The following is a 26,201-nucleotide window of genomic DNA, read 5'->3' on the forward strand; positions in this document are numbered from 1 at the left end:
ACGCCCAGATCTTCCAACACTCCAAAGATCGTTACCTCTGGACTTGGCACCACCCGTGTGGGTCGCGAAGGTCAGCCGGGTTGGGTCCCGAAGGTTGGCCGGTTGGTAAAGATGGGTCCCCGGAAAAGAAGTTTGAAGAATACTGTCTTAAAGTCCCCTTCCATTTGTTCTACCCATCGGGATAGGTTTAACTTGTGCTGTGCCTCCCATTCCCGGGCCACCTGGATTCCCAGATATCGAAAGCTCTTCCCTACCATTCTAAACGACAGCTCTTCCAGTCTCCTCTTCTGTCCTCTTGCCTGGATTGCAAACATCGTGCTTTTCCCCATGTTCAATTTTTTTATACCCTGAAAAATTGTCAAATTCCCCCAAGGTTCTCCAACGGGTCCAAAACGTACAAGAGCAGGTCATCTGCGTAGAGCGAGACCCAGTGCTCCCCCTCGTTCTCACATTTCAGCCCACCAGCCTCCGTTTGCAAAGCATAGTCCTCCGCCATTTTCGCCAACTCCAGCGTGATGCCACCACCAAACAAATCTTCCCTTCACTCCCTCTGTCAGCATTCCGCAGAGACTGTTCCCTCAGAGACAATCTAGTCCTCTCCTCCACCATACCCAGTACCTCTCCCATCACCCATGGCACCTTCCCATGCAATCGCAGAAGGTGTAACACCTGCCCCTTTGCCTCTTCCATGCTTTACATTCCAGGCCCAAAACACTCATTCCAGATTAAGTAGCATTTCACTTGCATCTCTTCCAATTTGATCTACTACATTTGCTGCTCCCAATGTGGTTTCCTCTATATCGGAGAGACCAAATGCAGACTGGGTGATCGCTTTGCTGAGCATCTTCGGTCTGTGCGCATTCAGGATCCTGACCTTCCTGTTGCTTACCATTTTAACAAATGACCCTGCTCCCATGCCCACATGTCTGTTCTTGGCCTGCTGCAATGTTCCAGTGAAGCGCAACGCAAACTTGAGGAACAACATTTCATAAGAACTAGGAGCAGGAGTAGACCATCTGGCCCCTCGAGCCTGCTCCGCCATTCAATGAGATCATGGCTGATCTTTTGTGGACTCAGCTCTACTTTCCGGCCCGAACACCATAACCCTTAATCCCTTTATTCTTCAAAAAACTATCTGTCTTTACCTTAAAAACATTTAATGAAGGAGCCTCAACTGCTTCACTGGGCAAGGAATTCCATAGATTCACAACCCTTTGGGTGAAGACGTTCCTCCTAAACTCAGTCCTAAATCTACCTCCCCTTATTTTGAGACTATGTCCCCTAGTTCTGCTTTCACCCGCCAGTGGAAACTACCTGCCCGCATCTATCCTATCTATTCCCTTCATAATTTTAAATGTTTCGATAAGATCCCCCCCTCATCCTTCTAAATTCCAATGAGTACAGTCCCAGTCTACTCAACCTCTCCTCATAATCCAACCCCTTCAGCTTTGGGATTAACCTAGTGAATCTTATTTGTACACCCTCCAGTGCCAGTATGTCCTTTCTCAAGTAAGGAGACCAAAACTGAACACACTACTCCAGGTGTGGCCTCACTAACACCTTATACAATTTCAACATAACCTCCCTAGTCTTAAACTCCATCCCTCTAGCAATGAAGGACAAAATTCCATTTGCCTTCTTAATCACCTGTTGCACCTGTAAACCAACTTTCTGTGACTCATGCACTAGCACACCCAGGTCTCTCTGAACAGCGGCATGCTTTAATATTTTATTGTTTAAATAATAATCCCGTTTGCGGTTATTCCTACCAAAATGGATAACCTCACATTTGTCAACATTGTATTCCATCTGCCAGACCCTAGCCCATTCACTTAACCTATCCAAATCCCTCTGCAGACTTCCAGTATCCTCTGCACTTTTCGCTTTACCACTCATCTTCGTGTCATCTGCAAACTTGGACACATTGCCCTTTGGTCCCCAACTCCAAATCATCTATGTAAATTGTGAACAATTGTGGGCCCAACACGGATCCCTGAGGGACACCACTAGCTACTGATTGCCAACCAGAGAAACACCCATTAATCCCCACTCTTTGCTTTCTATTAATTAACCAATCCTCTATCCATCCTCAATCCTCTACTTTACCCTTAATGACATGCATCTTTATCTTATGCAGCAACCTTTTGTGTGGCACCTTGTCAAAGGCTTTCTGGAAATCCAGATATACCACATCCATTGGCTCCCCGTTATCTACTGCACTGGTAATGTCCTCAAAAAATTCCACTAAATTAGTTAGGCACGACCTGCCCTTTATGAACCCATGCTGCGTCTGCCCAATGGGACAATTTCTATCCAGATGCCTCGCTATTTCTTCCTTGATGATAGATTCCAGCATCTTCCCTACTACCTACTGCTGAAGTTAAGCTCACTGGCCTATAATTTCCTGCTCTCTGCCTACCTCCTTTTTTAAATAGTGGTGTCACGTTTGCTAATTTCCAATCCACCGGGACCACCCCATTTGTTTTAATTTCATCTTCCGGTTAGGCACGCTGCAGCCTTCCGGCCTGAACATCGAATTCAACAACTTCAGATGATCAGCCCCACCTCGACCCATTTGTTTTCATTTCATTTTAACTGCCTTTTACCATTTCTTTCTTTCTTAATATACATTTAATTCCCCCCCCCCCCCCCCCAATCTTATCCACCTTTCCTGCACCTTTCTCCTCTTTGCTTCCCCCTTCCCCTCCCCCCACACCTACAGTTCATCCTCTGATAGTTTCCCTGCTGTTTGACCTTTCACATCTTTTGTCCTCTCTGGGGACTGCCATTAACACTCTTTCCCCTTAGTATCTGTGGCCATTAGCACCCGGTTTCACTGGGTTTCTGTGGCTATGACTCATCTCTCATCTTTCATTCTCACTCCACAGTATAACTATTTCCCACTTTCTCTTTCTGTTAGCTTTGACAAAGAGTCATCGGACTTGAAACGTTAGCTCTTTTCTCTCCCTACAGATGCTGCCAGACTTGCTGAGATTTTCCAGCATTTTCCCTTTTGTTTCAGATTCCAGCATCTGCAGTAATTTTCTTTTCTCCAGCGCGCCTCCTATTTCTTCTGACTCCACGCACAAGTTCCCACTACTGTCCTTGACAGGCCCTATCCTCACCCTGGTCATTCTTTTATTTCTCACATAGAGTAAAAAGCCTTGGGGTTTTCCTTGATCCTCCTAGCTCTCCTAAGCCCTTTTTTTAAAGCTCATTCCTTGCTACCTTGTAACCCTCATGCGACCCAACTGAACCTTGCTTTCTCATCCTGACATACTCTTCCTTTTTCCTCTTGACAAGACATTCAACCTCTTTTGTGAACCATGGTTCTCTCACACGGCCATTTCCTTCCTGCCTGACGGGGACAACCTATCAAGGACACGCAGTATTTGTTCCTTGAACAAACTCCACTTTTAATTTGTGCCTTTCCCTGACAGTTTCTGTTCCCATCTTATGCTCCCTAATTCTTGCCGAATCGCATCGTAATTACCCCTCCCCCAATTATAAACCTTGCCCTGCCGTATGGCCTTATCCCTCTCCATTGCAATAGTGAAAGACACCGAATTGTGGTCACTATCTCCAAAGTGCTCTCCCACAAACAAATCTAACACTTGGCCCGGTTCTTTACCCAGTACCAAATCCAATGTGGGCCCCCCTCTTGTCGGCCTATCCACATACTGTGTCAGGAAACCCTCCTGTACAAAATCTGCCCCATCCAAACTGTTCAACCTATAGAGGTTCCAATAAATATTTGTAAAGTCAAAGTCACCCGTGACAACTACCCTGAGATCTCCACACCTATCCATAATCTGTTTTGCAATTTCTTCTTCCACATCTCTATTACTATTTGGGGGCCTATAGAAAACTCCTAACAATGTGACCGCTCCTTTCCTATTTCTAACTTCGGCCCATATTACTCAGTAGGCAGATCCCCTCGAACTGCCTTTTTGCAGCCTTTTAAACTATCCTTGATTAACAATGCTACTCCTCCACCTCTTTTACCATCTTTCCTACTCTCAGTGAAACATCTATACCCCGGAACTTCAAACAACCATTCCTGTCCCTGTTCCAACCATGTCTCCGTAATGGCCACAACATCGTAGTCCCAAGTACCAATCCACACTCCAAGTTCACCTACCTTATTCCGGATGCTCCTTGCATTGAAGTAGACACACTTCAACCCAACTTCCTGTCTGCCGGTACACTCCTGCGACCTTGATACGTTCCTCAGTACCTCACTACTCTCAACACTGGCTTCTGGACTACAGCTCGTTTTCCCAGCCCCCTGACAAATTAGTTTAAACCCCCCCTGAAGAGCCGTCGCAAATTTCCCTCCCAGGATATTGGTGACCCTCTGGTTCAGGTGCAAACCGTCCTGTCTGTGCAGGTCCCACCTTCCCCAGAATGTGCTCCAATTATCCACGTACCTGAAACCCTCCCTCCTACACCATCCCTGCAGGTTAACAGGGTGGGCATGTCATTAGATGAAGAGGTCAAAAGGGATATGAAGAAATTTAGGATAACAGTGGGGGGGGGGGGGGGGGGGGGTTGCAGATGATCTGATCAAATTTAGAGAGGATAAAACTTCTCATCCAAATGGATTGCATCTGTGCATTATGGAAATTAGGAAAGCGATAGCAGAGGCACTTGTGTATATATATTTTTTTAAATCAGGGAAGGCAATAGTGCCAGAGAAAATGCAAACAGCCAGTGTGATTCTTGTATTTCAAAAGGGAAATAGAACAGGTCTTTGGAACAATAGACTGATTGCTTAACATTTGTGGGAGGAAAGATAATGGAACCCTTTCTCGAAGATGTAATAGAAAGCATCTAGAAACTGAAAACATATTAGCATGGATTTGAAAAGGGCTGGGCATTCTTGACCAACCTTATTGAATTATTTGAAGGAATAACAAGACAAATAAGGGTAATGTAGAAATCATGTTTACTGACCTTCAAAGGGCCTTCTAGAAAGTTACACGTAGAATGACTCATGGTCAAGATTAGAACATGTGGAGTTAGGGGGCAAGTAACAATAGGTAGAAACCTGGAAACAAAATGGAAAATACGTCTGAGTTATCGGTAATTCCTCAGACTGGCTAAAGTGGAAAATGGCATTCCACAAGTGTTAGTGTTGGGACTATTGTTGTTCACAATTTACATGAATGATTTGGACTCCGGAACCACAAGCATATATTCAAAATTTGCAGGTGATTTCAAATTGGGGTGTGCAATTAATAAAGAAAAGTGAACTCATACATAAATATATTAAGCTTATCGAATGGGCTTGTAATTGGCAAATGAGCTACCAAGATAAGCGTGAGTTGGTACATTTTGGTTGGAAGAATAAGGAGACCACATACTTTGGAAAATAAGCATCTAAATGGGATAGAGGAACAAAAGGATCTGGGGGTCAGATACAGAAATATTGAAACTTGTTCATGAGGCCATAAAAAAACCATAGTACTGGATTCATTTCTGCAGGAATAGAATATAAAATTAAGTGGAAACTTGTGTAGAACATTGCTTGGATTATTATGAACTTTCTGTTCCCCATATTATAAAAAGGATATGGAGGTACCAGGGAAGGTGAAAAAAATAATAGTAGAATGACACCAGAACTCTGAAGGTATGCATATCAGGCAAGGGCCCATTTATCAATAAATGGTAAGACTGGGATGATCTAATGTAAGTTTTTTAAAGTTATGAAATAATTCGAAAGAGTAGACATGGAGAACATGTTCCACTTTTGGGGAGATGGTCGCCAATAAGTCAAATGGGGAATTCAGCACCTGGCTCTATACTCTGGTTCAAATGTGAAACTTGCTACCACAAGGAGTAGTTAAGGCAACTGGCATTTGAGGGGAAGCTTGATAAACAGATAAAGGCAGTGAAGGATATGTTGGAAGTGGCTAGAAAGAAGCTCACCCATTGGGCCAAATAGCCTGTTTCTGTGCTGGAAATATTCAGGTTTCCTTCTGTAGCACTTTCCCCAGATTCAGAGTTCTCCCTGATGTCTTGGCTATTACCATCTTACAAACACCCTGTTGCTTTTGCATCCCTAAAATCACCCCCCAACTCCGTAACTTTTTCTTGCCAAAAATGTACCGATACAGGAAAAGTCAAATAGATGAGTTGAACAGATTCATTAGAAACATATATGGAATTGAGAGATCTGCAATTGCCTCCCCCAGATCCAGCCCTATGCATTCCTTTGCAGGAAGTGAAAGACCTTAATCGCAAAATAAATTCGAACCTAAATGAAGAGTAGATAGAGTTAGCATGAGGCAAAGACACCTGAGATGCAACCAAGGGAAGAACAGGAAAAATGGGCAAAGAAAAAGACAAATTGACAAAGAATGTGGAAAAGGGTGAGGTTATGCACTTTGGAAAGAGAAATAGAGACATAGACTATTTTCTAAATGGGGAGATGCTTAGCAAATCAGAAGCACAAAGGGGAGTCCTTGTTTATGATTCTCTTAAGGTTAATGTGCAGGTTCAGTCGGCAGTTAGGAAGGCAAATGCAATGATAGCATTCATGTCGCGAGGGCTAAAATACCAGACCAAGGATGTACATCTGAGGCTATATAAGTCTCTGGTCAGAACTCATTTGGAGTATTGTTTTGGGCCCCGAAGGATGTGCTTGCCTTGGAAAGGGTCCAGAGGAGGTTCACAAGAATGATCCCTGGAATGAAGAGCTTGTCGTATGAGGAACGGCCGAGGGCTCTGGGTCTGTACTCGTTGGAGTTTAGAAGGATGAGGGAGGGATCTTATTGAAACTTACAGGATACTGCAAGGCCTTGATTGAGTGGACGTAGAGAGGATGTTTCAACTTGTAGGAAAAACTAGAAGCAGAGGGCACAACCTCAGACTGAAGGGACAATCCTTTAAAACAGATGAGGAGGAATTTCTTCACCCCGAGGATGGTGAATCTACTACTCTGTAGAGAAGATGTGTGAAGAGATCAGATCAGTCCATAAGAGGGTCATTTAGGAGTCTGGTAACAGCGGGGAAGTAGCTAATTTTGAATCTGTTACTGCATGTTCTCAGACTTTTGTATCTCCTGCCCGATGGAAGAGTGAGTAAGCCGGGTGGGAGGGGTCTTTGATTATGCTGCACGCTTTCCCAAGGCAGCGGGAGGTGTAGACAGAGTCAATGGATGTGAGGCAGGTTTGCGTGATGGACTGGGCAGTGTTCACGACTTTCTGTAGTTTCTTATGGTCTTGGGCCAAGCAGTTGCCATACCAGGCTGTGATGCAGCCAGATAGGATGCTTTCTATGGTGCACCTGTAAAAGTTGGTAAAAGTCAATGTAGGCATGCCAAATTTCTTTAGTTTCCTGAGGAAGTATAGGCGCTGTTGTGCTTTCTTGGTCGCAGCATCAACGTGGTAGACCAGGACAGATTGTTGGTGCATACCTAGGAATTTGAAGCTGTCAACCATCTCCACTCGGCCCCGTTGATGCAGACAAGGGTGTGTACTATACTTTGCGTCTTGAAGTCAATGACCAGCTCTTTAGTTTTCTGACATGGAGGGAGAGATTGTTGTCATTGCACCGCTCCACTAGGTTCTCTATCTCTCTCCTGTACACTGACTCCTCAATGCTCGAGATCCGACTCACTAGGGTCGTGTCGTCAGCAAACTTGTAGATGGAGTTGGAGCCAAAATTTGCCACGCAGTCATGTGTGTGTGTATAGGGTATATAGTAGGCGGCTAAGTACACAGCCTTGCGGGCCCCCAGTATTGAGGACTATCGTGGAGGAAGTGTTATTTTGTTGTTTATCCTTGCTGATTGTGGTCTATGGGTCAGAAAGTCGCGGAGCCAAGTCCTAGATTTTGGAGCTTTGATATGAGCTTGGCTGGGATTATGGTGTTGAAGGGGGAGCTCTAGTCAGTAAATAGGAGTCTGATGTAGGAGTCCTTGTTGTCGAGATGCTCCAGGGATAAGTGTTTGGCCTTGGAGATGGTGTCAGCTGTGGACCGGTTGTGGCAGTATGCAAATTGCAGTGGATCAAGGCATTTTGGGGGAATTGAACTCTAAGCACTTCAATGCAATCAATGTCAAGGCCACCAGACGATAGTCATTGAGGCATGTTGCCTGGTTCTTCTTTGGCACCGGTATGATGGTGGTCTTCTTGAAGCAGGTGGGGACCTCAGAACGGAGTAGGGAGAGGTTGAAGATGTTCGCGAACACATCTGCCAGTTGGTCTGCGCAGAATCTGAGTGCACGACCGGGGACCCCGTTGGGACTCGTCGCTTTCCGAGGGTTCACTTTCAAAAAGGCCGATCTGACTTCAGAAGCTGTGACGATGTGTATGGGTGTGTCCGCGGCTGCTGGGGCAGTCAGCGGTTTAATGGTTTCCCGCTCAAACCGAGCATAGAATGCATTGAGTTCATCAGGGAGGGGTGCGCTGTTGCCGGAGATTCTGCTCGACTTTGCTTTGTAGCCCATTTTGTTGTTTAGGCCTTACCACAACCGACTACGGTCTGTAACGCTAGTCTGTGATTATAGCTGGGTCTGATATTGTCTCTTGGAATCCTTGATAACTTTGCGGAGGTTGTACCTGGATTTCTTGTATAGGTCAGAGTTGCCTGACTTGAATGTCTCAGACCTGGCCTTCAGTAGGGAGTCAATCTCCCGATTAAGCAATGGTTTCAGGTTGGGGAACGTAACATACTACTTTCTTTGGCATGCAGACGTTTATGTTGGTCGTTGAGTTCTTAAATATTGACCAGCACAATGACTTCAAGCAGTCACATTGGAGCTCCTCTGTTACCTCGAATCGACACTGCACGACCTTTTTAACCGGATTCTCCTGCTTTAGTTTCTGCTTGTATGCCGGATGAAGGTCTTAAGGTCCAATTTTCCAAAGTGCGGTTGGGGGATAGATCGCTAGGTGCCCTTGATTTTTCTGTAGCAGTGGTCAAGAGTGTTGCCACTCCTCGTGGGACAGGAGATGTGTCGGTGGAATTTTGGCAGTACACTCTTGAGTAAAGGCTCTGGAGATGAACGGTGGGAGGCAGGAGCCTGGAGGTCAGCAGCGAGAGGATGGATTAGGGAGTAGGAGATGCAGAGAATTAAAGGGTTGGCAATTATGAAGTGCTCATTGAGCTGTATGTGGAGAAACGCCACCATTGTGGGTAAGCCCAGAATGAGGGGGCATAAGTATAATGTCACTAATGGATCAAGTTTTTAAAAATAAAATAGATGAAATAGAAACAAGTGGTGTGAATGTGAAACTCACTGCCACATTAATATGTTCAAAGAGATGGCCACGATGTGTTTAAGTGGCTTGGCCCATGCTCAAGTTGAAAAAGCAAGAGGGATATAGAATGGAAAGAGGCAATATTTGTGTTGAGGCTTGCGTGAAGTATGAAAAACCTAAACTATTTGGACTCTGCTGTAGAATCCATGTAAGAGAAAACAAGATAAATAAAACATGGGGTAAAAAGTCATTGGCATATTCATAGGATGTTTTTGCTGAGATCCAGACTTCTGATTTGGTCTGGGATCAGATCCAGTGTAACTATCCCATTTTATATAAGAGTCCCTGTTTTGCCTTGTTTCACTTTAATGTCAGTCATTTAATGGGGCCTGTCTTCTCATTTACAATTTTCTCAATTTTGTTTCAAATTTGTCAAACCAGTCTGACGTAGGACACATCTGCATTGTGGTGAGGCCCCACGCTCCCTGACTCTTTCTCTTACTGCTGACCCTGCCTCTTGCAACCTCGCCCTCCTTCCTAACCCATTCTTTCACTGCCAACCCTTTAATTCTCTGCATCTCCTTCTCCCTAATCCATCCTCTCGCTGCTGACCTCCAGACTCCTGCCTCTCACTGCTCATCTCCAGAGCCTTTACTCACCGAGAGTTCAGGAGAGGCAGAGAGGAAGTCGGGAATAGGAGGTTTGATGAAATGAAGAGTCAACTAGAGGAGGGGGCCAGGGAATGGCAGAGGCTCTGCAAGCCTGCAGGGTCGGTAGCAAGGGGGTGAGTCACAGATCAAGAGAGGCTGAGTCCAGAGATCCAGCATGAAGATGCTAGGTCAGGGACTTGGAGAGTCCACAAACCCGGATGGTTACAGCGCGGAGGAGGGTCGGGGAGCGGGATGTGTGCCAAGCAGGAAGGTTGAGAAGCAGGGCCAACAGTGAGTTTTTAAAATATTAATTCATGGGATGTGGATATTACTTGACTAAGCCAGCATTTATTGTTCATCTCTTATTGGCCTTGAGAAGTTGGTGGTGAGCTGCCTTCTTGAACTGCTGCAGTCCATGTGGTGGAGGTACACCCACAGTGCTGTTAGGGAGGAGGTTCTAGGATTTTGACTCGGTGCCAGTGAATGAATGGTGATATATTTCCAAATCAGGATGGTGAGTAGATTGGAGGGAAACTTCCAGATGGTGTTGTTCCCATGTATCTGCTGCCCTTGACCTTCTAAATGGTAGTAGTTGAGGGTTTGGAAGGTGCCATTTAAGGAGCCTTGGTGAACTGCTACAGTGCATCTTGTAGATCGTACGCACTGCTGCCACATGCCATCAGTTGTGGAAGGAGTGAATATTGAAGGCGTTGGATGGGGTGCCAATCAAACGGGCTGCTGTATCTTGTATGTTGTTAAGCTTCTTGTGTTGTTGGAGCTGCACTCATCCAGGCAAGTGGAGAGTATTCCACCACACTCCTAACTTGTGCCTTGGAGATGGTGGACAGGCTTTGGAGAGTCAGTAGGTGAGTTACCCATTGCAGGGTTTCTAGCCTCTGACCTGCTGTTGTAGCCACAGTAATTATATGGCTGGTCCAGTTCAGTTTCTGGTCACTGGTAACCCCAGGATGATGATAATGGGGGATGCAGTAATCTTGAATGCCAGTTAAATTCTCTTATTGGAGATGGTTTGCCTAGCACTCGTGTTGCATGGAAGTTACTTTCCACCTATAAGCCTAAGCATCAATAGTGTCCAGATCTTGAAGCATATGTACACGGACTGCTTCAGTGGAAGGTCAGTAGAAAGTTAACCACTTTTATATTTTTAAATTTATTTTAGTTTGTAACCTTTTCGTTTTACCAATTTAGCAATGTAAAGTAGTTCGACTTAGTGGTACTAATGTTTTGTTTTTTCTGACATGGCCGGGCCTACAGAAGATATGAAATAGGAGCAGCTCCTCGAACCTGCTCCACCATTCAGTAAGATAATGGATGATCTGTTTGTGTTTCAAATCCACAATCCCATCTACTCTCAATAACCACCGATTTCTTTGCCTGATAAGAATCTATTTGCCTCTGCTTTAAAAATATTCTATGACTACTCCGCTACTGCCTTCCGAGGCAGAGAATAAATTTCTCCTCAGCTCTGTCTTAAAAGGGCGACCCCCAACATACTTTAAACCAGCATTAAAAGAGGAATACATTTTCTTTAAAAACAATGTTACCTATATTGTCCATCAATATGGCCGAGTAAGATTGCCAGTTTTTTGCTAAGTCGTGGAATTCTGCTCAATAGGAACTGAAATGAGATGCCAGATGTCTTGCTGGTGTTTTAGAGGGGATTTTGTTCCCAAAAGTCTGAGTTGGATTAAAACTCAGATACTGAGGAGTAAAAATAAAAAATTAAATCCAATGTGCTATCCAGGCAATATAAAAATTGCTTGATAAATTGATTCTCCTGTCTAGTGAGCTTTATAGGTAAGTAGAATGTTAACATGGCTACTCATCATTATTATTATAGTAGAGAAACAAAAGAAGGTTTAATATGTTTAAGGGACTATCAGTCAACATAATGGGTAGTGGCAAAGCATTTGTTACATACCAGAAACAAATGACTGAAAGAAGATAGGCGTTAAAACAATATATACTGCCACTTCCATTTTTTAAGCACCTTCCTGGTTCTGTTACTGTGAGGAAGCAGGAGGTTTTGTGTAGGTAGGATACTACCTTGGCCGATTCGGTTAATGGAATCATAAATTGCAGTGGAGTACTTCGCCAATTTTGAATTACTTGTTTATGCGCTATTGCCAGAAGGACCGGCAATGATTGCCCATCCCTAATTGTTCTCAAAAAAGTGGTGGTAGTCTGCAATCATGTGCACTGGCCATGGAAGGAATGAATGTTTAAAGAGGCAGATGGGTGCCAATCGAGCCGTCTGCTTGTCTGAATCATGTCGAACTTGTTGCATTTATCTATCACATTCCTTACCTTTACTTTGTAAATAGGGAAAGACTGGGGAATCGGGAAATTAGCAACTTTCTGCAGAATACCCAACCTCTGACCTGCATTTTCAGCCACTATTTGTGTGGCTAGTGTGGGTTTGTGGGTTTCTGGTCAAAATTGGTATGTTTTATAATTGCTATGTTTTATTTAAAAACTTGGCTGAAAGAACGAGCCACTTAAGAACAAATGACTTGTGAAGGAGAAAGTGTTTGTATGTCAAATAGCAGCAGTGGGACTTTGTACAGGAATGATACGGTTGTCTTGGAGCTCTGTACAAGTTTTGTATATGCATTTGTATGAGTTCTATTTTGCATGATTTATTGATGTAACTGATTTTATCTGGTACTGAAATGTACTGAATTTTAAGGTTCATGTTAGTGATCACATCACAGCATAGTAATGAAGTTTTATTCCTTTTAGTTGTCTACAGGAATGAATTGCCAACTTAAGTGTGCATGTGTGTTTCTGTATATATCAAATCAATATTTATTAGAGGTACTGTTTCATGTATACAGTTAAAGAATCTTGTGATTTTTCTTTAGGCTATGGTTGGAGATGAGTGTGTGGGTGCCATTGTCTGCAAGTTGGACATGCACAAGAAGATGTTCAGGAGAGGGTACATAGCTATGTTAGCTGTGGATTCCAAATACAGAAGGAAATCCATTGGTAAGGTTTGCATTTTCGAACTCGTGATGATATTTCATTAAAAATAATCATGTAACATTTTTGTTTCCAATGAAGGCCAATGTGGCAGTTATTAACGTGGCTTGAATATAGTTGAGATGGAGTTTGTTTCTTCGTTGCAATAGATTGTTCTTCACTTTTTAGCTCTAGCTGTGGCTTATTTTCTTCACCAACTTCAGAAACTTATCCCTATAAACATTAACTCATCCAAAGCTCTGCTGCCTGAACACCTGATAGTACTCCTGTTCTGGCTTTAGCTCTTTACCACCAATGCTTGAAGTTTAATTTTTCTGTCCTTGTGTTTAAATCACTCTGACTTTGTGCCTCCTTTTTTGTAACCGCCATTCTTATAGTTCCTCTCCCATGCTGTTTCTCTGACTGCAGCCTTCTTTCCACTTGTTATCTCCAAGTCGTACTGTTAGCAGCCACACCTTCAACTGCTTAGGTTCCGTTCCCTGTATTTTCCACTCTGGCAAATTTCTGTAGTTTGTCTTTCTTTCTCTCTCTCTCTCTTTCTCTCTCTCTCTCTCTCTCTCTCTCTCTCTCTCTCTCTCTCTCTCTCTCTCTCTCTCTCTCTCTCTCTCTCTCTCTCTCTCCTCTCTCTCTCTCCCCCCCCCACCCACTTCTCAGCAGTTTGTAGCTAATGAGATAGCTAAATATCTTTAATCTTCAACCTCCGTCAACTTGTAATTTGCTACAAATTCACTTTTTCATATCTGTAATATGAGCCGAATAAGCAGTAATAAGCTTTTTACAAGCCACAGCCATGACTGTTTTCATATTTGTTTTAATTTATTTGAAGTATTTTAGCCATTCCCTATTGGTTAGCAGCAGGTTGTGTTTGTGATTGCATATCATGGGCCGAATCATTTGGTCCTTCCACGGGCAGTGCACTTGATCGTCGGAGACTGGATATACGGTTGACGGTGTGCGTCAGGACCCTGTGGAGGTCCTAATGCACGGGCACCCGTGGAAATGGCCTAGAAAGTTTAAACTTTTGACGGGCAATTCCCTTGCTCCCCAGGACCCTTCGAACGTCTATCGATCCAGGTTCGAAAAAATAGGGTGAGAGCCATAGTACTTGATCTGAATAGTTACCCAGGAGATGTGAGACTGATTAAGATTACGTCTAAGACCTGGGTAACTAGAAAACCAATTATCCTCTCCTACAGCACCCTCCAATCCAACCTGACCATCTCACCTCCTGCCCCACCTCACCTCACCCATTCGCTAACATTCAAATTGTATACTTAAGCTTGCCATAGAACACCTAGTGCCTTAACTATGTCTTCTGCAATGACCTTCTTCTCAGGTCTGTGCTGAGGAATTTCTTCTGGCTTCTGCGTCAGAAGTCAACCTTTTTAAATGTAACCAGCCAAATGTGCAGTTTCCCGACTGATCAGTGTCAGGCGTAGCGGTTCCCTCGTGGATTGGTGCGGGTACAGCAGTTCTCACGTGGACTAGCACGAGCGCAGCGGTTCCCCCACGGATTGGTGCGGGTGCAGCAGTTCTCACGTGGACTGGCATGAGCGCAGTGGTTCCCACGTGGATTGGTGCGGGTGAAGCAGTTCTCGCGTGGACTGGCACGAGCACAGGGGTTCCCATGTGGATTGGTGCGGGTGCAGTGGTTCCCACGTGGACTGGCACGAGCGCAGTGGTTCCCACGTGGATTAGTGTGGGTGCAGCGGTTCCCATGTGGATTGGTGCGGGTGCAGTGGTTCCCACGTGGATTGGTGTGGGTGCTGCAGTTCTCAGGTGGACTGGCATGAGCACAGTGGTTCCCACGTGGACTGGCACGAGCGCAGTGGTTCCCACGTGGATTAGTGTGGGTGCTGCTGTTCTCATGTGGACTGGCATGAGCACAGCAGTTCCCACGCAGATTGGCACAGCGGTTCTCAGCTGGTCAGAAATGTGGGGCTTTATTTTTAAAGAAAGCTTACAATTCACTGGAAAATGTCAAACGTGAAAGTTCACGTATGGAATAAATGTATTAAAAGCAATTAGATTGACAGTTTTCACAATTTGTTCAGTAATGTTTGATCAGATTTTTAAATTACTTGGTAATTAAGCAATAGGATTTCCATTTCCACTGTTCATTACCTGAGTATTAAATAATCAGCAAAAGGTTGAATTCCAACAGTCCTATCGATCGTAGTGACCAAGGATTTACATAATGCAACAGTTCTACAAAGAAATTCTTGATGTATTAGAGTTTGACCTGCGGCTTGAATGAAACTGATTATGAATATTATAAATTTGAGATTTTCAAATTGGATCAAGTTTTAATTGGGGATCAATATAGGTTATTCAATTTACATTAACAAGAGAGAAGTTGGACGTCGATGGTTCAATAAGTATTTGGTCTTTACAGCTTAACCAGGACACAGGAAAAAATACATTTGAAGTGCTCTTGACATAAAAGCAGAAATTGCTGGAAATGCCTGACTGAGAAGTCAACATTGTCAAGAAGAAAGACAGCACAATGTTTTAAAATTGTTTATTTCATCAAGTTTGAAACCTAAAAGACAATCATTTTTAGTAAGATTGGGAAAATTAGAGAGAAAAAGCATTGCAGTAAATCAACAAATTATCAGAGGGGAGTTAGTTTCATGACCTGAAGACTGCTTAATTGAAGACATTTGAATGGCAAAAGATGGTGTGTATGATAACGAAAAGACCTCAAAGGAACATCTTAATAATTAGAAGGGTGAAAAGGTGTGGGTAACACAGAAATCAATATACCCAGGAGCAGGTTGAGTTGAAATTTACCGTATACAAAGTGCACTTGTGAAGATATAATCGAATAGAGTAAGAGTTAGTAAATGGCTCTCGTGTGGCTTTTTAATTGGACTTTTTTTTTAACAGTAAGGACAAATGATTGAATGCAGCAGTGCTTAGAACTCTGCGTCTTGTAACAATTCAAGTTAGGGGATTAAAATTTTTCGGATTCTTAACGATGGACAATTGTTTGACAAAGTTACTTGCATGATATGCAAAAGGAGTTCGAGATTTAATTTTTTCCTGATGATTAAATACTATTGAATGTAATATAATTAATATTTTAATAACCATTTGTAAAATGGTTAACCGAAAAAATCTGAAAACTGTCAAGAATGAAATTTAAAGGATTGAAGTGTTTTAAAAAAACAACTCTGAAGCATCATCAATATATTTTTAGCCTTTGAGACTGTAAGTATAGCAGCTTAAGATGACCAACAAAAATGAAACTGAAGAAAAGTTGAAGTGTAAGCATGACTCTGCGGTTAACTGAGCAGTGCACTACCCAAGACTCCGTTAATGGACTGTTGAGCTGTATTATGACGTCAGCAGAAGAAAGTAGTCTTCTGTACCATTCCATTGCACACGTAGAGGTGAGTGCCTGTAACTCTCTGCTGGGGAGGTGGTGGAGGCAGGTACAACAGCAACGTTTAAGAGGCATCTTGACAAATAAATGAACAGGATGTATTAGAGGGATACGGACCTCAGAAGTGCAGAAGGGTTTGGTTGAGATAGACATCGTGATCGGTACAGGTTTGGAGGGCCAAAGGGCCTGTTCCTGTGCTGTACTGTCACTGGACTGGTGGTCCAGAGACCCAGGGTAATACTCTAGGGACCCAGGTTCGAATCATGCTGCTGGAGGTGGTGCAAATTGAATCCAATAATATCTGGAATTAAAAATCTAATGATGGCCATTAAAACCATTGTCGATTGTCGTAAAAATCCTAGCTGATTCACTAATATCCTTGAGGGAAGGAAATATGCCATCCTTACATGGTCAGGCCTACCTGTGACTCCAGATCCACAGAAATGTGATTGACTAGTAAATGCCCTCTGTAATAGCCGGGCAAGTCACTCAGTTGTGTAAAACCACCATAACTACCAAGGTACACAGCGCGCAGTCTTGGTACGTGAAGAGACAGAACAGCAGGTAGCACAGTTAACAAGTCAATGTGCGGATTTAAGGGCAGCTTTACGAGCGCTCCACAGCTCCACTACAGAACAAAGACAGAGCACAGTAGACCACGCGAAATGTAGACAACAAATAGAGAAGTTTCAATCACTGCTCTCAGTGCAAAACGGATTTAGAGATACCTTTGGACAAAATTTAGATGAGGAACGTGCCCCCAATTGGCAAGAACTAAATGAAACTGCCCAGAGGTATGTGGAGGACACAGAAAATCACAATTGGGCCCCCCATGCCCCGAAAAGGAAAGCACCTGAAGGTTGCCACTCAAGTGGATAGAGCCGTGAAGAAGGCCCGAAGTGTGTTAGCATTTATTAACAGGGGGCTTGAGTTTAAGAGCCGTGGGGTTATGCTGCAACTGTACAGGACCCTGGTGAGACCACATTTGGAGTATTGTGTGCAGTTCTGGTCACCTCACTATAGGAGGGATGTGGAAGCATTGGAAAGGGTGCAAAGGAGATTTATCAGGATGCTGCCTGGTTTGGAGGGTAGGTCTTATGAGGAAAGGTTGAGGGAGCTTTTCTCTTTGGAGCGGAGGAGGATGAGCGGCGACTTAATAGAGGTTTATAAGATGATGAGGGGGATAGATAGAATGGACGTTCAGAGACTATTTCCTCAGGTGGATGTAGCTGTTACAAGGGGTCATAACTATAAGGTTCAGGATGGGAGATATAGGAGGGATATCCGAAGTAGGTTCTTTACTCAGAGAGTGGTTAGGGTGTGGAATGGACTACCTGCTGTGATAGTGGAGTCGGACACTTTAGAAACTTTCTAGTGGTTATTGGATAGGCACATGGAGCACACCAGAATGACAGGGAGTGGGATAGCTTGATCTTGGTTTCGGACAAATCTCGGCACAACATCGAGGGCCGAAGGGCCTGTTCTGTGCTGTAGTGTTCTATAACGTCAATTTCACTTGAGAGGCAGATGCTTTAAGGTGCCACCTGAAAGACAAAACCTTCGACAGTGAAGCACTTGCTCATCAGCTTTGATGTGCTCAAGTCTGTAATTATGGTATTTTAATCCTCATCCCTTCTGATTTGGGTGATGTTTCTGTCACTGAGCCAAGATATTCCAGTTTTGTCTTTATTCCTGAGCTTCCATTGTAGTTGAAGCATTTGCCTGCACTAATTTTCTGAATTGTGTGTGTATGTGCGCGCACATAGTTGTCCCATTAGTACCGGTAGATGGGCAAAGAGCATATAGAACATAGAACACACAGTGCAGAAGGAGGCCATTCGGCCCATCGAGTCTGCCCGGACCCACTTAAATCCTCACTTCCACCGTAACCCAATAACCCCTCCTAACCGTTTTGGTCACTAAGGTCAGTTTATCATGGCCAACCCATCTAACCAGCACTATCTTCAATGGAACATGTTTGATAATTCCTGCACTTTAAAATATGGCTGATTTTCCAAATAGGAATCCTCCTTTCATGAAAGTAATGGTATGGAAGTAAACAATTAAAGCACAGCATACAAAGCTTATGTCAACCTGAGTGTTGGTCAGAAAATAAATAATGTAAAAGTGAATGACTCCAGAAACAGCTGAAAGAAAACTATCCTAACATTACTATATCCTTTAATTCAACTTCCAAATTCTTATTACTGCCAGAGGCCCTGGACATTCAGATCGCATAAATATAATAAAGAGTTGAAATCTTTCATTGAAAAATTTGATGACGTGACATGGAATGATCATCATTCAAATTGAAGAATTAAGTTGTATTTATCTGCCATTTTTCTGTCTTCAGGAAGTCTCAAAGTGCTTTACATCTGACAGATTACCTTTGGAAGTAATGCTAACCAGCAAAGCAGGCTTTACAGTTGAAGAATGAATGGTTGTGTTGGTTGAGGGAGCAATGTTTGTAGTGATATTCTTCAAATAGTGACGAGAATTTGTTTAGCATCTACCTCCAGCAGGTAGATTGGATCACAGTTCCGTGTCTCTGCTGAAACAAAACGCCTCTTACCATGCAGGTCCTTCCATTTAAAATTTTTTAAAAATAAATCCCGCCATGTCACTGATCCATGTCTCCACACTTGGGGGGCCTCGCATCCTTCCACTGCAGCAAGATCCTCCACCGGGCTACTAGGGACGCAAAGGCCAGGACACGTCCTCTTTCGCCTCCTGCACTCCTGGCTCTGCCGCAACTCCAAAAATCGCGAGTCCCTAACCTGGTTTGACCCTCGATCCAACCACCCTTGACACCGTCCTCGCCACCCCCTTCCAGAATTCTTCCAGTGCCGGGCATGCCCAGAACATATGGGCATGATTCGCTGGACTCCCCGAACACCTGGTGCACCTGTCCTCACCCCCAAAGAACCTACTCATCTGAGTCACAGACATATGGGCCCGATGCAGCACCATGCAGGTCCTTCCATAGTACTGCGCCAAAGTGTCAGCTGAAATTGTGAGCTTCAAGTTCTTTGTGGGGCTTCAACCATATATCTTTGATTCAGGCAAGCATGTTTCCAACTGACCCAAGGCGGCACTTCAAAATTAACACTTACTTTGGTGGGTACAACCTCCCCCTGTTTTTTTTCCCATTCATTAAATAAATATACTGCATGGCTGGCATTTCAGTACAATGGATGCATATCCACTTTTCCAGTTAGCTTTGCCAGTTTTTATGTGTGTAAATTGGGCATATAAAAATCTATCCCATTAAGTGATAAATGTAGAGCAGGAAAGTAATCAAGGAAAGTAAGTGCTTTGTGAATTTGCTACCGCAATAAGCGTCTGCAAAATGAAAGCTTGAACAGTATCAATTGATAAGTATGTCTTTTGAAGTCTCAAATTTATGCATTGGCCGTATATTCACTCCGAAACTGGGCCTTCTGTGATTAACTGGCAGTAAAGGTCATATGCTACTACGGCATTGCAAATATTTCGAAATATCTGATCTATTTTCCTCCTGTGTGTCAATATGATGGAAGCTGAGCAGATCAGACAGCATCTGGTTAAGAAGGTTGTGCAGTGCTGGTCCAAGGCAACAGAAGAGCTACTACGCGACTGCTTCTACCACCGTCACAGACTTTATTTAGCAAGTGTGTAGAAGATTGCGTGCCAAAGAAGGTAGTATGTACATTCCCTAAACGGAAACCATGGCTTAATCAGGAGATTGACTCTCTACTGAAGGCCAAGTCTGAGGCGTTCAAGACGGACAATCCTGACTATACAAGAAATCTAGGAACAACCTCCGCAAAGTCATCCAAGACACAATATCAGACTAAGCTAGAGGCACGGACTAACGTCATGGACTCCGATTGGTTGTGTTGAGGCTTCAGCAACATAACGGGCTACAAAGCAAAGCCGAGTTGAATCTCCTGCAGTAGTACACCCCTATTCTATGCTCATTCGAGCAGAAAACCATAAAACTGTTGTCAACTGCCCCAGTGGCCTCGGACACAACCATACCCACTGTCACAGTTTCCGAAGTCAGATCGGTCGTCTTGAAAGTGAACCCTCAGAAAGCGACAGGTCGTGACGGGGTCCCTGGTCGTGCACTCAGATCCTGCACGGACCAGCTGCCGGATGTGTTCGCGGACATCTTCAACCTCTCCTACTCCGCTCCGAGGTTCCCACCTGCTTCAAGAAGACCATCACACCGGTGCCAAAGAAGAACCAGGCAACGTGCCTCAATGATTACCGTCCGGTTGCCTTGCCTTGCATCCTTCCACTGTAGCAAGATCCTTCGTCGGGCTACAAGGGTCGCAAAGGCCAGGACACCGGCCTCTTTCGCCTCCTGCACTCCCGGCTCTACCGCAACTCCAAAAATCGAGAGTCCCCACCCTGGTTTGACCCTGGATCCAACCACCCTCGACGCCGTCCCCGCCACCCCCTTCCAGAATTCTTCCAGTGCTGGGCATGCCCAGAACATATGGCCGTGGTTCGCTGGACTCCCCGAACATCTGGTGCACCTGTCCTCACCCTAAAAGAACCTACTCATCCTAGTCCCGGACATGTGGGCCTGGTACAGCACCTTAAATTGGATGAGACTAAGCCTCGCACATGAGGAGGAAGAGTTGACTCTCTCCAAGGCATCCGCCCAAGTCCCGTCCTCTATCTGCTCCCCGAGTTCCTCCTCCCATTTAGCCTTCAGCTCCTCCACTGACGACGACTCCACCTCCTGCATTACCTTATAGATGCCAGACACCTTCCCCTCTCCGACCCACACCCCCGAAAGCACTCTGCCCATCGTCCCCCGCGAGGGCAGCAAAAGGAATCCCTCTACCTGTCGCCTAGCAAACGCCTTTACCTGCAAGTATCTGAACATGTTCCCTTGGGGAAGCCCAAATTTATCTTCCAGTTCCCCCAGGCCCGCAAACCTCCCGCCAATAAACGGGTCCCTCAATTTACTGATGCCCACCCTTTGCCACCCCCTAAATCCCCCATCCCTGTTCCCTGGGATGAACCGATGATTGCCACCCAATGGAGCCTCCATCGAGCCCCCTGTTTCCCCCCGATGCCGTCTCCACTGTCCCCAGATTCTTAGGTTCGCCGCCACCACCGGGCTCGTGGTAAACCTCTTGGGGGAGAGCGGCAACGGCGCCGTTACCATGGCACCCAGGCTCGTACCTCTACATGACGCCATCTCCATTCTTTTCCACGCCGCCCCTCCCCTCTCCATCACCCATTTACGCACCATTGACACATTGGCTGCCCAATAGTACCCCAGAAGGTTGGGCAGCGCCAGCCCGCCTCTATCCCTCCCTCGCTCCAGGAACACCCTCTTCACTCTCGGAGTCCCATGTGCCCACACAAAGCTCAAAATACTGCTAGTCACTCTCCTAAAGAAGGCCCTGGGGATAAAGATGGGCAGGTGCTGAAAGAGGAACAAGAACCTCTGAAGCACCGTAATTTTGACGGACTGTACCCTCCCCGCCAACGACAATGGCAGCATGTCCCACCTCTTGAACTCATCCTCCATCTGATCTACAAGTCTGGTGAAATTATGTTTGTGAAGAGTCCCCCAGTCCCTGGCCACCTGCACCCCCAGGTACCTAAAGCTCTCCCCTGCCCGCCTAAGCGGGAGCCTACCAATTCCTTCCTCCTGGTCTCCAGGGTGCTCCACAAACACCTCACTCTTGCCTAAATTTAATTTATAACCTGAAACGGTCCCAAACTCAGCTAGCAGCTGCATCACCCCCGGCATCCCTCCCACCGGGTCCGCTACATACAGTAACAGGTCATCGGCATACAACGACACCCTATGTTCCTCCCCAACTCGCACCAAACCTCTCCACCTCTGAATCCCTCATCGCCAGCGGCTCGATTGCCAGTCCAAACAACAAGGGGGACAGGGGACAACCCTGCCTGGTCCCTCGGTAAAGCCGGAAGTACTCCGACCTCCTCCCATTCGTGGCCACGCACGCCATCGGAGCCTCATATAGCAGCCTTACCCATCTAATGAACCCTTCACCAAATCCAAACCTCCCCAACACCTCCCATAAGTACCCCCACTCCACTCTATCGAAGGCCTTCTCCGCATCCAACGCCACCACTATCTCTGCTTCCCCCTCAATCGCCGGCATCATGATGACATTCAACAATCTCCGCACATTTGTGTTCAGCTGCCTTCCCTTCACAAAACCTGTCTGGTCTTCGTGCACAACCCCTGGCACACAGTCCTCTATCCTGGTGGCCAGGATTTTTGCCAGCACCTTGGCATCTACGTTGAGGAGAGATATGGGCCTGTATGAACCACACTGCTGGGGGTCCTTGTCCCTCTTTAAAATTAACGAGATCAGCGCCCGCGACATCGTCGGGGGCAAAGTCCCCCCCTTCCCACGCTTCATTGAGTGTCCGCACCAGCAAGGGGCCCACGAGGTCCACAAACTTTTTATAAAATTCCACCGGGAACCCATCCGGCCCCGGTGCCTTCCCTGACTGCATCTGCCCGATCCCCTTAACTAGCTCCTCCAGCTCAATCGGCGCACCCAACCCCTCCACCTTCTCCTCCTGCACCTTCGGGAAAGAAAACCCGTCGAGGAACCTCTCCATTCCCCTCCTCTCCCCCGTTGGCTCCGACCGGTACAGTTCCCCGTAAAAGTCCTTGAAGACCTCATTCACCTCTACCCCCTTCCGCACCACATTCCCACTCTTGTCGCCTTGATCCACTGTTATTCACGTAGCACCCAACCAGTCCACAGCAGACAGCATCTCCCTGGCTCTATACCCATCCTTGGAGCGTCTCGACAACAAGGACTTTGTTGTCAGACTCTTTATTGACTACAGCTCCGCCTTCAACACCATAATCCCAGCCAAACTCATATCGAAGCTCCAAAACCCAGGACTTGGCTCCTCCCTCTGTAACTGGATCCTCGACTTCTTGACCCATAGACTACAATCAGTAAGGATAAACAACAACACCACCTCCATGATAGCCCTCAACACCAGAGCTCCCCAATGTTGCGTACTTAGCCCCCGACTATACTCCCTGTTCACGTACGTCTGTGTGGCAAAATGTGGCTCCAATTCATAAGAACATAAGAACTAGGAGCAGGAGTAGGCCATCTGGCCCCTCGAGCCTGCTCTGCCATTCAATTAGATCATGGCTGATCTTTTGTGGACTCAGCTCCACTTTCCGGCCCGAACACCATAACCCTTAATCCCTTTATTCTTCAAAAAACTATCTATCTTTACCTTAAAAACATGTAATGAAGGAGCCTCAACTGCTTCACTGGGCAAGGAATTCCATAGATTCACAACGCTTTGGGTGAAGAAGTTCCTCCTAAACTCAGTCCTAAATCTACTTCCCCTTATTTTGAGGCTATGCCCCCTAGTTCTGCTGTCACCCGCCAGTGGAAACAACCTGCCCGCATCTATCCTATCTATTCCCTTCATAATTTTAAATGTTTCTATAAGATCCCCCCTCATCCTTCTAAATTCCAACGAGTACAGTCCCAGTCTACTCAACCTCTCTTCATAATCCAACCCCTTCAGCTCTGGGATTAACCTAGTGAATGGGCCTCACGGTAGCATGGTGGTTAGCATCAATGCTTCACAGCTCCAGGGTCCCAGGTTCGATTCCCGGCTGGGTCACTGTCTGTGTGGAGTCTGCACGTCCTCCCCGTGTGTGCGTGGGTTTCCTCCGGGTGCTCCGGTTTCCTCCCACAGTCCAAAGATGTGCGGGTTAGGTGGATTGGCCATGCTAAATTGCCCGTAGTGTAAGGTTAATGGGGGGATTGTTGGGTTATGGGTATACGGGTTACGTGGGTTTAAGTGGGGTGATCATTGTTCGGCACAACATCGAGGGCCGAAGGGCCTGTTCTGTGCTGTACTGTTCTATGTTCTATGTTCACCCTCCAGCGCCAGTACGTCCTTTCTCAAGTAAGGAGACCAAAACTGAACACAATACTCCAGGTGTGGCCGCACTAACACCTTATACAATTGCAACATAACCTCCCTAGTCTTAAACTCCATCCCTCTAGCAATGAAGGACAAAATTCCATTTGCCTTCTTAATCACCTGTTGCACTGTAAACCAACCTTCTGTGACTCATACACTAGCACACCCAAGTCTCTCTGAACAGCGGCATGCTTTAATATTTTATCGTTTAAATAATAATCCCGTTTGCTGTTATTCCTACCAAAATGGATAACCTCACATTTGTCAACATTGTATTCCATCTGCCAGACCCTAGCCCATTCACTTAACCTATCCAAATCCCTCTGCAGACTTCCAGTATCCTCTGCACTTTTCGCTTTACCACTCATCTTAGTGTCATCTGCAAACTTGGACACATTGCCCTTGGTCCTCAACTCCAAATCATCTATGTAAATTGTGAACAATTGTGGGCCCAACACGGATCCCTGAGGGACACCCCTAGCTACTGATTGCCAACCAGAGAAACACCCATTTATCCCAACTCTTTGCTTTCTATTAATTAACCAATCCTCTATTCATGCTACTACTTTACCCTTAATGCCATGCATCTTTATCTTATGCAGCAACCTTTTGTGTGGCACCTTGTCAAAGGCTTTCTGGAAATCCAGATATACCACATCCATCGGCTCCCCGTTATCTACTGCACTGGTAATGTCCTCAAAAATTCCACTAAATTAGTTAGGCATGACCTGCCCTTTACGAACCCATGCTGCGTCTGCCCAATGGGACAATTTCTATCCAGATGCCTCGCAATTTCTTCCTTGATGATAGATTCCAGCAACTTCCCTACTACCAAAGTTAAGCTCACTGGCCTATAATTTCCTGCTTTCTGCCTACCTCCTTTTTTAAACAGTGGCGTCACGTTTGCTAATTTCCAATCCACCGGGACCACCCCAGAGTCTAGTGAATTTCGGTAAATTATCACTAGTGCATCTGCAATTTCCTTAGCCATCTCTTTTAGCACTCTGGGATGCATTCCATCAGGGCCAGGAGACTTGTCTACCTTTAGCCCCATTAGCTTGCCCATCACTCCCTCCTTAGTGATAACAATCCTCTCAAGGTCCTCACCTGTCATAGCCTCATTTCTATCAGTCGCTGGCATGTTATTTGTGTCTTCCACTGTGAAGACCGACCCAAAAAACCTGTTCAATTCCTCAGCCATTTCCTCATTTCCCATTATTAAAACTCCCTTCTCATCCTCTAAAGGACCAATATTTACCTTGGCCACTCTTTTTTGTCTTATATATTTGTAAAAACTTTTACTGTCTGTTTTTATATTCTGAGCAAGTTTACTCTCATACTCTATCTTACTCTTCTTTATAGCTTTTTTAGTAGCTTTCTGTTGCCCCCTAAAGATTTCCCAGTCCTCTAATCTCCCAGCAATCTTTGCCACTTTATATGCTTTTTCCTTCAATTTGATACTCTCCCTTATTTCCTTAGATATCCGCGGTCGATTTTCCCTCTTTCTTCCGTTCTTCCTTTTTGTTGGTATAAACCTTTGCTGAGCACTGTGAAAAATCGCTTGGAAGGTTCTCCACTGTTCCTCAACTGTTCCACCATAAAGTCTTAGCTCCCAGTCTACCTTAGCTAGTTCTTCTCTCATCCCCTTGTAATCTCCTTTGTTTAAACACAAAACACTAGTATTTGATTTTACTTTCTCACCCTCCATCTGTATTTTAAATTCCACCATATTGTGTTCGCTTCTTCCGAGAGGATCCCTAACTATGAGATCATGAATCAATCCTGTCTCATTACACAGGACAAGATCTAGGACCGCTTGTTCCCTCGTTGGTTCCATTACATACTGTTCTAGGAAACTATCGCGGATACATTCTATAAACTCCTCCTCAAGTTGCCTTGACCAACCTGGTTAAACCAATCGACATGTAGATTAAAATCCCCCATGATAACTGCTGTACCATTTCTACATGCATCAGTTATTTCTTTGTTTATTGCCTGC

At 45.2% G+C, this 26,201-nt stretch overlaps 1 protein-coding gene across 1 annotated transcript in view; it reads left to right on the forward strand.

Annotated features, from left to right (window-relative positions):
* Positions 1–26,201, forward strand: part of naa30 (N-alpha-acetyltransferase 30, NatC catalytic subunit) — a 58,077-nt gene that overhangs the window by 15,049 nt on the left and 16,827 nt on the right. Inside the window, exon 2 of the mRNA XM_038779779.1 lies at positions 12,744–12,867. Within this exon, the coding sequence (XP_038635707.1) occupies positions 12,744–12,867 (124 nt within the window). The remainder of the gene's footprint in view (positions 1–12,743; positions 12,868–26,201) is intronic.

Source organism: Scyliorhinus canicula, chromosome 2, assembly GCF_902713615.1.
Source record: "Scyliorhinus canicula chromosome 2, sScyCan1.1, whole genome shotgun sequence".
NCBI classification, from domain to species: domain Eukaryota; kingdom Metazoa; phylum Chordata; class Chondrichthyes; order Carcharhiniformes; family Scyliorhinidae; genus Scyliorhinus; species Scyliorhinus canicula.